Here is a 12,818-nt window from a genome sequence, read left to right as displayed (position 1 = left end):
GTTTTAGCATGACAAAACTGTACGTGCCTACCAAGTTCGTAACTGTAAACCATCTATAAATCTATCAACCATATCACCTCCTAGAACGACATAGGTGGCGCCAAGATCTGCACTTTACGTCAAAACATTTTCTTAGAAGAGGAGGAGCTTTAGACGTACATTATCCCGAGGCATTTATACGTCATCTGGATCTGACACTTTGAGTTTTGTAAGCCATTCAAAGTAGAGTCAACATGAGCAGTGAAAAAGGAGGTAAGACATGTATTCAGTGATAAACGACAGTACGCGTTCACTGATCATGATTGAGACTAATCCAATAATATTATTGTAGACGTCGGTATTGAGAAACTTCTGATGGGCAATACCGACGTTAGACACGACGTATTGATCAAAAGTGTCTCATCGTGCTACACCTCTAACATTGTTGGAATAGATTGAGTCATGAACAGTTTAAGTACTTCAACAATTTTCATGTAGGCCTTTTTGTATAGGACAAGTACTTTACGACGACACACTTTTGAAACATTTCTCCATGTCTAACGTTGTTTTAATGTTTGCTTCAAAAACTAACCTTACGATACTCAGAACATAAAGGTTGACTTTTCATTTACATTACAGGATGTACATTATGTACTTCCGATGATCGTAACAGCGTAAGGTAATCCAATAGTGTCTAATATTGGGTTCACAGTAATTATTTTTATAATACTCTATCTGAAAACCACAAAAATCATCCTATCTGGATATTTTTAGCTTATATTGAAGACAATTCCTTACTGGTCACTATGGTATATGATATGATTGGATTATGGGCGAATTTTCTTTCATATCGAAAGTTGAATTATGAGGATTCATGTAAAAAATCTGTTAGTCGGAAAAGTACACGCTATTGTAGGAGGAGTGACCTCGTCTACCCAGGTTCTATTTGGGGTTCTGTGAAGCAATAACAACAGAAATACATTCGAATGTTATTTATTATATACAAACATGTAGAAAGACACATAATATATATACATGACACAAAGCCCCGCTCATACAGTGTATGGCAAACTACAACATTGCACGTGCACACTACACCACTCACAGACACTCTACACATATAGCGACAACAACAGAGAGAGAGAGAGAAGAGTGAGTCTGCTCAGGCAGGAAAGCTTATACAGACTGCCGAAATAGAAGGAGACACGCTCTTTTATAGTTTCCCGGGCCAATGAAAGGATAGTTTAGAAACAACCAATAGAAACAAAGGATAGAATTGAAAGTGAAAGTAGAATATATATATAGATATGTCGCCCTTCCGGTAGCCACGTGCACATACACGACAATTCGTTACATAAAATAAGCATTCACAGGTAATTAAAGTATTTAACATTCTATAATATCACTCGCTCATATATACACTCATACTTCACCATGGCCATGGTCAACATACAAAAATATCGAAACTTCCACACACTTCCCTTTTCTTTTTAAGAAAAATCATAATTTTGATTAGTATTTTTCTTACAACAAATTATTCAATATCTACAACGAGGAATAATTCATAATACATATACACACCTTTCAATTCAAAACAGAAATCTTGGTTCTTAACATAATTCAAATGAATAAAAAAATCTTCATCCAAAAATTACACAAGCAATGGAGCTTCAAAGAAAATAACAAAAACATTTATAATCACAACATTTCCCATATTCATGCTCTAGCCTTCACGACAGAACATGCATTAACGACAGCAATAAAGCTTCCTTCGTTCTAAAACTATATATACATGTATAATGATTACATTATATCCTCTTCTCCTTCTTTACATAAGGTTGAAACACTCCAATTTCATGAAAGCTGTAAAGTAAAACCTGAAATATCACAATACATAGATAAGGGACAACACACGACAAAGACATACACTATCACATTGACAATGTGTTTGTGTACTCAAAATATCACTTTTTCTGCACCAGTCTAATATCAGATAAGTCAGGCTGCTTTCGTATTTACGCCTTCTATTTGAGGATTATAATTACTTTCAACTTCGACATAGTAACCTGACATCTGCAACAAAATACATGTTATCCCTTTACATAAAATGGTTTGCATACATCACTTAATAATAACTAATAACCCAAAATAGTTTAAATAAAAGCACAATGTCCTGGAAACATTTAATAAAAAAACAGTTTCTATTTCCTTCGCTTAGATTGCCTTATGTGTACATATTTTAACTGATCACCCGTTTGTTACACCATCTCTAACAACATCCCTTATCAACAATAATCTGGGTAGTAACACTCTGAATCAGTTTCCGGTATAGAAACAGTACCCTAAACTCTACTTGAGCACATTAACTAGCAGGTTCCATATAAAGTAATACCCTGTGGTCACCAAACTTCAGACTCTTCTCTAAATCACCAAACTTTATTTCTCTCACGCCATTAGAGAAAATCGATACACAAGGTACCAAGTTTGAGCCCCTGAAGTATCACCACAATAGTTTCACACACGAAACTACGGTCACCAAACTTTAAAAAGAAATCTGCTTTGTCAAACACCACTAACTTACTACCAGATGCTGTTGTTAGCTTAACTCACCAGTTCTTTTAACTCAGGCATATACCTTCTCTCCATATATAAAATTGACTGCATAAGTCAACTAACGGAACAGACAATCCTGAGTCCACTAAAAAAACTAGCAACCAACCCATAAACACCATGACCAGCAAACAAACGACCTTTCACTCTATAAAGAGGAACTAAATTCAAATCCTGACAACACTTGATATAATGTCTCTGACTATTTTTACAAAGTTTTAGCTCCCGGTTTAAATGAACACTCATAAGACACATGACCAAACTCACCACATATAAAACACTGTCGTTGAGAAAGTCTTTTAATATTCCTAGCCTTATGATTTCTATTCATAGAGTTCAATTTCCTGTTTAACTTCTGACACTCTCCTAATATTAAAGAAGCTAAATCTGACCCTGATTCACCTTTTACTACGGTTCTGATAGAGTCGTTAGAAATAGCCTGGACAAAACTTGAAACTTCCGGTTTTGAATTTAGCGGCTTTTTTACTGTTAGAGTCTGCCCTATACGTCTCGAACTAAAAGATTCGAATTCCAAAGCAGCAGTAACCACCTCCTCTTAACGTTTTAGCATGACAAAACTGTACGTGCCTACCAAGTTCGTAACTGTTTAAACCATCTATAAATCTATCAACCATATCACCTCCTAGAACGTCCACAGGTTTGTTTGGGTAGGCCTTACGGGCAGCTGATCTTAAAGCTTCTCCATAGGCAACCAAACTCTCGTCTTCCTCCCTGTGACGATTTCTGAAATCTCTCTTATATACAACTTCTCTTCCTGGTGGATCAAATCTATTCGTTAATTTCACTTTTATTGTTTCAAAACAAGTCATTTCTAAGGGTTTTAACTCTGATAAAAGCTGTTGTGCTGATCCCCGTAAACACATAATTAATTGTTGGGCTTTCTCTAAATCTGTCCACTTATTCCAATTAGATGTATGCTCAAAATGTACCAAGAAATCCTGAAATTCAGTCGTTCCGTCGAAATTTTGAGGATCCTTTTCTTCCTTTATTACAGCACTGAGACCTTTACTAGATTGAGGCCTAATCACAGAACTGGACAAACTACTACAGCATGATGATATTGTTGACACTGACTTTGTAACATTCATACTAGACATTCCCATAGAAGTCGAATACATGGGTGTAAACCCTGTAGTACTGACAGATAGTGACTGTGTTGAACAATGTGGCACACCGCATTGATAATCAAAATTCTGTTCCTCTCCTACCCGTAAAACATCTGTATTTTCTATTCCACAATACTGAGAACTAAGGCCACTAGTACAGGAAACAGGAATACTATTGGCCACTGAAGGTTTGACAATAGCTTGATATAAAACCTCACGCTCGGAAGAAACAACAGCTGAAAACACGTGATCGCTATTGACATCGCTAACACTACGCTTAATCGGGATCTCGTATGACCTTTGACCTTTACTTCCGACAGTGGACGAAATTGGAAAGTTAAACAAATGTCTACCTCGTCCTACACCATTACAAGCTGACACAGTTCTGTAGTTTCTTCGACAGAAATAGTATCTAAATGTCTGTCTAACTGTTTATCACTCGTGAGTATATCACCAATAAAGGTTTTACCCAACGTCCGTCGTTCTCTATCAGAAGTCATACTGAGAATACTGAGAAAATATCCAAAATATATTAGATTATAAATACAGAAAGATAAGCCCAAGACACAAAACTGCAACTGACAAACACAAATATTCAACATATAAAACTCGTATCACAGCACCATTTGTAGGAGGAGTGACCTCGTCTACCCAGGTTCTATTTGGGGTTCCGTGAAGCAATTACAACGAACAACAGAAATACATTCGAATGTAATTTATTATATACAAACATGTAGAAAGACGCATAATATATATACATGACACAAAGCACCGCTCATACAGCGTATGGCAAACTACAACATTGCACATGCACACTACACCACTCACAGGTCAGCTAATACATAGCTACTCCCGACAACAAACACACACACTCTACACATATAGCGACAACAACAGAGAGAGAGAGAGAAGAGTGAGTCTGCTCAGGCAGGAAAGCTTCTACAGACTGCTGAAATAGAAGGAGACACGCTCTTTTATAGTTTACCGGGCCAATGAAAGGATAGTTTAGAAACAACCAATAGAAACAAAGGATAGAATTGAAAGTGAAAGTAGAATATATATAGATATGTGGCCCCTTCCGGTAGCCACGTGCACATACACGACAATTCGTTACATAAAATAAGCATTCACAGGTAATTAAAGTATTTAACATTCTATAATATCACTCGCTCATATATACACTCATACTTCACCATGGCCATGGTCAACATACAAAAATATCGAAACTTCCACACGCTTCCCTTTCTTTTTAAGAAAAATCATAATTTTGATTAGTATTTTTCTTACAACAAATTATTCAATATCTACAACGAGGAATAATTCATAATACATATACACACCTTTCAATTCAAAACAGAAATCTTGGTTCTTAACATAATTCAAATGAATAAAAAAAATCTTCATCCAAAAATTACACAAGCAATGGAGCTTCAAAGAAAATAACAAAAACATTTATAATCACAACATTTCCCATATTCATGCTCTAGCCTTCACGACAGAACATGCATTAACGACAGCAATAAAGCTTCCTTCGTTCTAAAACTATATATACATGTATAATGATTACATTATATCCTCTTCTCCTTCTTTACATAAGGTTGAAACACTCCAATTTCATGAAAGCTGTAAAGTAAAACCTGAAATATCACAATACATAGATAAGGGACAACACACGACAAAGACATACACTATCACATTGACAATGTATTTGTGTGCTCAAAATATCACTTTTTCTGCACCAGTCTCATATCAGATAAGTCAGGCTGCTTTCGTATTTACGCCTTCTATTTGAGGATTATAATTACTTTCAACTTCGACATAGTAACCTGACATCTGCAACAAAATACATGTTATCCCTTTACATAAAATGGTTTGCATACATCACTTAATAATAACTAATAACCCAAAATAGTTTAAATAAAAGCACAATGTCCTGGAAACATTTAATAAAAAAACAGTTTCTATTTCCTTCGCTTAGATTGCCTTATGTGTACATATTTTAACTGATCACCCGTTTGTAACACCATCTCTAACAACATCCCTTATCAACAATAATCTGGGTAGTAACACTGAATCAGTTTCCGGTATAGAAACAGTACCCTAAACTCTACTTGAGCACATTAACTAGCAGGTTCCATATAAAGTAATACCCTGTGGTCACCAAACTTCAGACTCTTCACTAAATCACCAAACTTTATTTCTCTCACGCCATTAGAGAAAATTGATACACAAGGTACCGAGTTTGAGCCCCTGAAGTATCACCACAATAGTTTCACACACACGAAACTACGGTCACCAAACTTTAAAAAGAAATCTGCTTTGTCAAACACCACTAACTTACTACCAGATGCTGTTGTTAGCTTAACTCACCAGTTCTTTTAACTCAGGCATATACCTTCTCTCTCCATATATAAAATTGACTGCATAAGTCAACTAACGGAACAGACAATCCTGAGTCCACTAAAAAAACTAGCAACCAACCCATAAACACCATGACCAGCAAACAAACGACCTTTCACTCTATAAAAAGGAACTAAATTCAAACCCTGACAACACTTGATATAATGTCTCTGACTATTTTTACAAAGTTTTAGCTCCCGGTTTAAATGAACACTCATAAGACACATGACCAAACTCACCACATATAAAACACTGTCGTTGAGAAAGTCTTTTAATATTCCTAGCCTTATGATTTCTATTCATAGAGTTCAATTTCCTGTTTAACTTCTGACACTCTCCTAATATTAAAGAAGCTAAATCTGACCCTGATTCACCTTTTACTACGGTTCTGATAGAGTCGTTAGAAATAGCCTGGACAAAACTTGAAACTTCCGGTTTTGAATTTAGCGGCTTTTTTACTGTTAGAGTCTGCTCGGAAGAAACAACAGCTGAAAACACGTGATCACTATTGACATCGCTAACACTACGCTTAATCGGGATCTCGTATGACCTTTGACCTTTACTTCCGACAGTGGACGAAATTGGAAAGTTAAACAAATGTCTACCTCGTCCTACACCATTACAAGCTGACATACGTTCTGTAGTCTCTACGACAGAAATAGTATCTAAATGTCTGTCTAACTGTTTATCACTCGTGAGTATATCACCAATAAAGGTTTTACCCAACGTCCGTGGTTCTCTATCAGAAGTCATTTTGAGAAAATATCCAAAATATATTAGATTATAAATACAGAAAGATAAGCCCAAGACACAAAACTGCAACTGACAAACACAAACATTCAACATATAAAACTCGTATCACAGCACCATTTGTAGGAGGAGTGACCTCGTCTACCCAGGTTCTATTTGGGGTTCCGTGAAGCAATTACAACGAACAACAGAAATACATTCGAATGATATTTATTATATACAAACATGTAGAAAGACGCATAATATATATACATGACACAAAGCCCCGCTCATACAGCGTATGGCAAACTACAACATTGCACGTGCACAATACACCACTCACAGGTCAGCTAATACATAGCTACTCCCGACAACAAACACACACTCTACACTATAGCGACAACAAAGGAGAGAGAGAGAGAAGAGTGAGTCTGCTCAGGCAGGAAAGCTTCTACAGACTGCTGAAATAGAAGGAGACACGCTCTTTTATAGTTTACCGGGCCAATGAAAGGATAGTTTAGAAACAACCAATAGAAACAAAGGATAGAATTGAAAGTGAAAGTAGAATATATATAGATATGTGGCCCTTCCGGTAGCCACGTGCACATACACGACAATTCATTACATAACAATAAGCATTCACAGGTAATTAAAGTATTTAACATTCTATAATATCACTCGCTCATATATACACTCATACTTCACCATGGCCATGGTCAACATACAAAAATATCGAAACTTCCACAATGAGTACAGACCCAATAAAATCACCATCCATTCAACAAATGTTTTTGTTCAATCAAGAATTAAAGAAACAAACAGTCTGACTGACTCAACAATTAAAAAGTGATAAAAGTGTAATGGTCTGTATATTATGGTAAGTCCAGTGACCTTTTAATAACAGTGCACTTACCCTGTCCCCATAGCCTTGTTAAGCATAGAAAATGAAAAGGACCTCACATTTTTGCTGTATTCCTCAAATTATACAAGGGACACCATATTCTCTGGAAAGGACCCCATTTTGGGGGCATCCAGCACAAACCCTTAATAAGGTTAAGTATTTGTAATTGATTTAACTTTTTAGGTGGACCACCAAGCTACACGCCCCAGGGCCAGTATGGACAGCCTCCACCACCACCTGGCCAGTATGGACAGCCTCCACCAATGGCACCACCAGGGTATGATTCGGTAAATCAGTCGTATGGTGCCCCACCACCAGCACCAATGTACCCAGGCGAACATCCACATTTCCAACCACAGATGGGTGCTGGGCAAACCCAGGTACTATAAGAAAATCATAGTGTTGTAGATTACCAACATATTGTACAAAGAGCTCTTTCAAGTATATCTCTGGTTAAATTTATCATGATACATGATATGAAAGCGTCTTAAATAAATAATTATAAGTATAGCATTAAAAGGTTTTGTTTTATATAAAATCACTAGCCTGGAGTACCGAGGATGCCAGCTGTCAAGCTTTTTTGTTACTAAAATGATTTACATGTTTTACTGTATAAAAGTCTTGTCAGATGTACACTGCTAATACAACATAATAACACAGTTAATGGTTAATTATGTGCTCTATGTATTAATCATCACATGTCATGTGTAATATTTGTTGTATACAGATCCATGTGGTACCCCCACCCCAGACGTTCTCAGAACCCCCTCCACCAGACTACATGAACAGGGCCATCTTTACTACGATCTGCTGCTTTTGGCCAGTCGGGATTTTTGCCATTATGAAAGCAAATGAAGTAAGTAATGATAGCTTTTTTTGTACCTTAATACTTGTTGTTGTTAATTGCCTTTCAAACCAAGACAGGCAGAGGTTACTTGTTAGAATTAAATACCATAAAGTGACCTGTTCTTTTGAACTTCTGAAGGACTGTTCCTTGTATAAATGATATCAATACATGTCCAGAAGAAAGAGCAAAAGATGTATACGTACAGTTCACCTTCTTAAATCAAATTCATAAATAGTGTATGTTAGTGTTGTTTTGATTAATCAATTTAGTAAATGTCTAGTTGTTTCTACCTGGAAATTGATTAATCAATCTTCGTTTATCATGATGGATCACAGTTTGACTAACATTTACAATATATAATGATAAGAATATTTTGGGTCAAAGTGGGTGTTTCTTGCCAAGGAAGCTAGTGTTTTATGTCTTTTTGTCCCCCCCCCCCCCCCATTTTCGCCAACTGAAATCTTCTAAAAAGGCATATTTTGAAAGAAGAAAGGATCCTCATGCAAATGCGCCTTTAATAATAAAACTTCAATACACATGAACTAGACTGAAAATGTCCATCAAGTTATTCTACTATATCAAAAAATGTCTCTTAAAAGATTAATTTGTTTATATGCCTTAGCGAGACAATTAAATTTTAGTATATTATTATTTGAGTTACACAACAATGTGCCGATGGTGTAAAGCCGGTATGTTCAGATCAAGCAGGGTTTGTATAGTGATATGACAACATTCACAATTATCATTTCTCAATGCAGGTAACTTTAAATTGAAAAATAACCATATTAAGAATACTTTAAAATCATCAAAACACATTGTAAAACTCATCTCAGCCATTCTAAATAATAATAATTTTTCCCGGGCGAGACCCCTGGATCCCTCAAACACCAAAATTTTGCACCTTCATATAATGTCTGTCTGTCCATAAGCCCTTAACCTTGGATTGAGTGGAGGTGCTCAATAGAGGAATTAGAGGGAATTCCTTTCAATTACCATTAGTTATAAACGTCAGAAGGGAAATGAGAGCAGATGTTGTATAGTTGATGACTCTGACCACCCTTGGCTGAAGGTCGCGGCCCAATAGTGGAAATGAATTTTAGTGAGCAGGAAGTTAGGAATATCATTGGAGAAAGGCTATCAGATTTTGAATTCTGTATAGCTGGCCATTTTCACATGAATAATATTTTTTGGTGTGAAAAGTTGATCCACAAAATACTGAGAAATGATTGAATCATATATACCATGAAAACCACATCACAAAAGTTTAAAACCTTTAAAATTTTGACCCATGTATTAAAATAACAGAATATACAGAAAATCATGACTCTGACACACCTGCAACATTAATATCCAGAATAGCGATACAGACCCTAAGGGCCTTTTGTTCACTTAATATTGATTTTTCAAATTTTTCATTTTAGGCCAAAAATGCCTATCATCGTGGTGACTTTGAAGGTGCAAGATCAAGTGCCAATTCTGCCCGACAACTTTCCAACATTGCCATTTTCGCTGGTGTTGCCAGTATTGTCGTATCCATGATCATTGTCGGAGTATATGTTGGTCTGATCATGACCAATATGAGGAGCTACTAGGATCAACTCCGCAATCATGACTCCAGTTAAAAGTTTAAGTTTTTCATCATCACACACAATTGGTAAAGTAAAAATAAGAAGTAAATTTTGAGTTTACCGAGATCACGTGATGATCCCTATAGACATGATGACTTGTTGTTGATAAGGACCAGAAAACACAGCACCTCTGTTTTACATGCTTTTAGATAGAGAATAGTTTTATAAGCAATAGGTTCTTTTATAATATGGATATCTTGCAGTAATAAATGTTACTTTTTAAAGTGAATGTATTTTAAAAGGTCACACTTCAGTAAGTGCAACAGTTGGATTATCAAGAGAGTACAGATTACTAGATACCAGAATATGAGATTGTTGTTTTCATTTTATGTTATACAGAGTTATCTCCCCTCCTTTGGCTGTATTAGTCCTCTTGATTTTGAGAAAAGGACTTTTATATATCTGACAAAAGTAAATCTGTATAGCAAAATGGAGATTTTATTACTCATAAATTTGCAATGCTTTTGAATTAAAATATGTAGTCAGAAGTTTGAAAATAGAATTATGTGTTGTTTAAAAAATCTGTTTTCAGACATAACTGCTTTCAGTATTTGAAATATGATCAGAGTGTAGCAGTAGCTTCCACGCAATTTGCACTAACGGTATTGGGTCAGGTGCACTATTTATACATTGGTAATCATTATAACAAGTCATGCTTTAAACTCAGGCTTTTGATCCTATTGCTAGGTATAGAGATACCTATGTATTACACACATATACAATTGTTTAGGTGTCAGTATACCTAAAGAATCTAAAGCCTGCGTTTAGCTATAAAATTATTGTCTAAAGAGTTCAGTAGCTAGACAACCATATTCACAGACTACGCTGTAGATGTATTTATTTTGGCACAATATCTAGGTGTAGATGCTTACAGCACACTATGTTTTATGTGGTCTTGTGTATCTGACTCTAACAGACAAAGTACAACCCATTCACCCTTTATGATACAGTTGAATTCTTCCAGTTTTCAGACTGGAACAGTTCATTATAAAATTTCAGGGCTTAAAGAGTTGAATATTCTCATAAATGAGTACATTTATTTCAAATTTGAATTGAAGCTGATTTATCGAATATTATTTTACTTCTGTTATATATTTTTCTTTTTGACTTTGTCATTTATTTTTAGACACTGCTGTTGTGAGATTTTATGGAAAGTTTTAATTGTTAAAGTGAAATTAGGCCAACTTTTATTTATGCAAATTTGTTCATGTTGATTTATAGTTACACGATTCTGTTGTAAATAAGCTGGAGTCATTTTCACAATAATGAGTTTTTCCTATTGAAATATAATAACATACATAAATAAATAATATAGTGTAATTTAAATTTCTGGAAAGATGCAAAAAAAAAGTTTTAAGAGTTGTGCTCAACTTCTCTGATTTTAACATCTTTTATCTCTATTTTTCAGCCAATTAGTTGATTTTTGCAATGTTTTAAAGCTTTGAATATGGAATTAAAAGAAATCATAAAACATTTCTAAAATACTGTGAATTAGTTGATTCTTTAAGAAAATGCTAAAATGTTTTGTACCTCTGAAATTGTATGATTTGAATCTCAACAAGTTTATTTATAAATGGCTACCTACCACTCAGAATGGTTTGTCAATGGCCATCATTATTGATTATTTGTTGAAATTTCTACAATTACCTGGCATTATATTTTAACTTTACATCAGATATATTTGTGTGTTGTCCTTTATATCATATATATAACAAAGATAAAATTATGTATACATGTTAATGTCATTTATTACAGCATTGATATTCATACATGGAAATATATTTTATTGATTTCACTCTCTTTGTCAATAGTCACGATGTGTAAAGGTTTTATTTTACAGCATTAGTATTATATATGCCTTTCTTTTTATTAACTTGAAGAACTTTATAACTTGCAAAAGTCAACCTTACTTTCTCATCTAATCAACATTTTCAAAGTGGCTTAAATAAACTAGAATTAATGACATGTAATATATAAATTACATTCTATAAACATTTTAGAATTCAAAAGATACATTTATTTTATTGAATCCTCCGTCCACCACAAATTTTGCCTTTTAATCATTTGTCTTAAGGGATATTGAAATTCTGACAGAGGGAACTCGGCTTGTTTTATGAATCATTCTATCAGTTACTTCCCTTTGACTTACTCCATCAGGACTATGTATAGTGAAATGAAGGCAAGTCACTCTGGTCAATCTGGTTGCTATGGTTTATTTTTAAAGATGCTCCACCGCCGACAGAGCATAAATGATATTCATCATTTGAACACTCATTGGTGTTTAATCATGTATATATATGCCTAATAAACACAAAAAATAACATAAAATAATTTATTTTGCCTTTGGTGCATGCGCAGTCATTACTTCATTCTATATAAGATATAGTGCCACGGAATTTTTTCAGGATGCATTTAATTATTTTTCATATTTTTAACTTGAAGTAAAATAAGAAGCTCAAACTTTTCAATAGTGGTAATGGTGTAAAGTAAGTAACTTTTTTAACTGAAGAAAAATACAAAATTGTCTGTTACTGTTTTTGATAGTGAAAAAATACCATTTGTCTTGGAGCATCTTTAAGCTTTCTAATTTAAGAAAA

The 12,818-nt window shown here is 34.7% G+C and overlaps 1 protein-coding gene across 1 annotated transcript; it reads left to right on the top strand.

The window, feature by feature from the left end:
- Positions 1 to 93: 93 nt before the first annotated feature.
- LOC138329206 (proline-rich transmembrane protein 1-like) lies at positions 94 to 12,818 on the top strand. Its single transcript, XM_069276027.1, has 4 exons — positions 94 to 252; positions 7,930 to 8,126; positions 8,474 to 8,602; positions 10,015 to 12,818. Exons 1-4 carry the CDS (start codon positions 234 to 236, stop codon positions 10,183 to 10,185), a joined length of 516 nt encoding a protein of 171 aa, XP_069132128.1. The 5' UTR covers positions 94 to 233; the 3' UTR covers positions 10,186 to 12,818.

Source organism: Argopecten irradians, chromosome 8 (assembly GCF_041381155.1).
Source record: "Argopecten irradians isolate NY chromosome 8, Ai_NY, whole genome shotgun sequence".
Taxonomy (NCBI): domain Eukaryota; kingdom Metazoa; phylum Mollusca; class Bivalvia; order Pectinida; family Pectinidae; genus Argopecten; species Argopecten irradians.
Note: the sequence above shows the minus strand (reverse complement) of the source record. Positions and strands in the feature narration are given on the sequence as shown.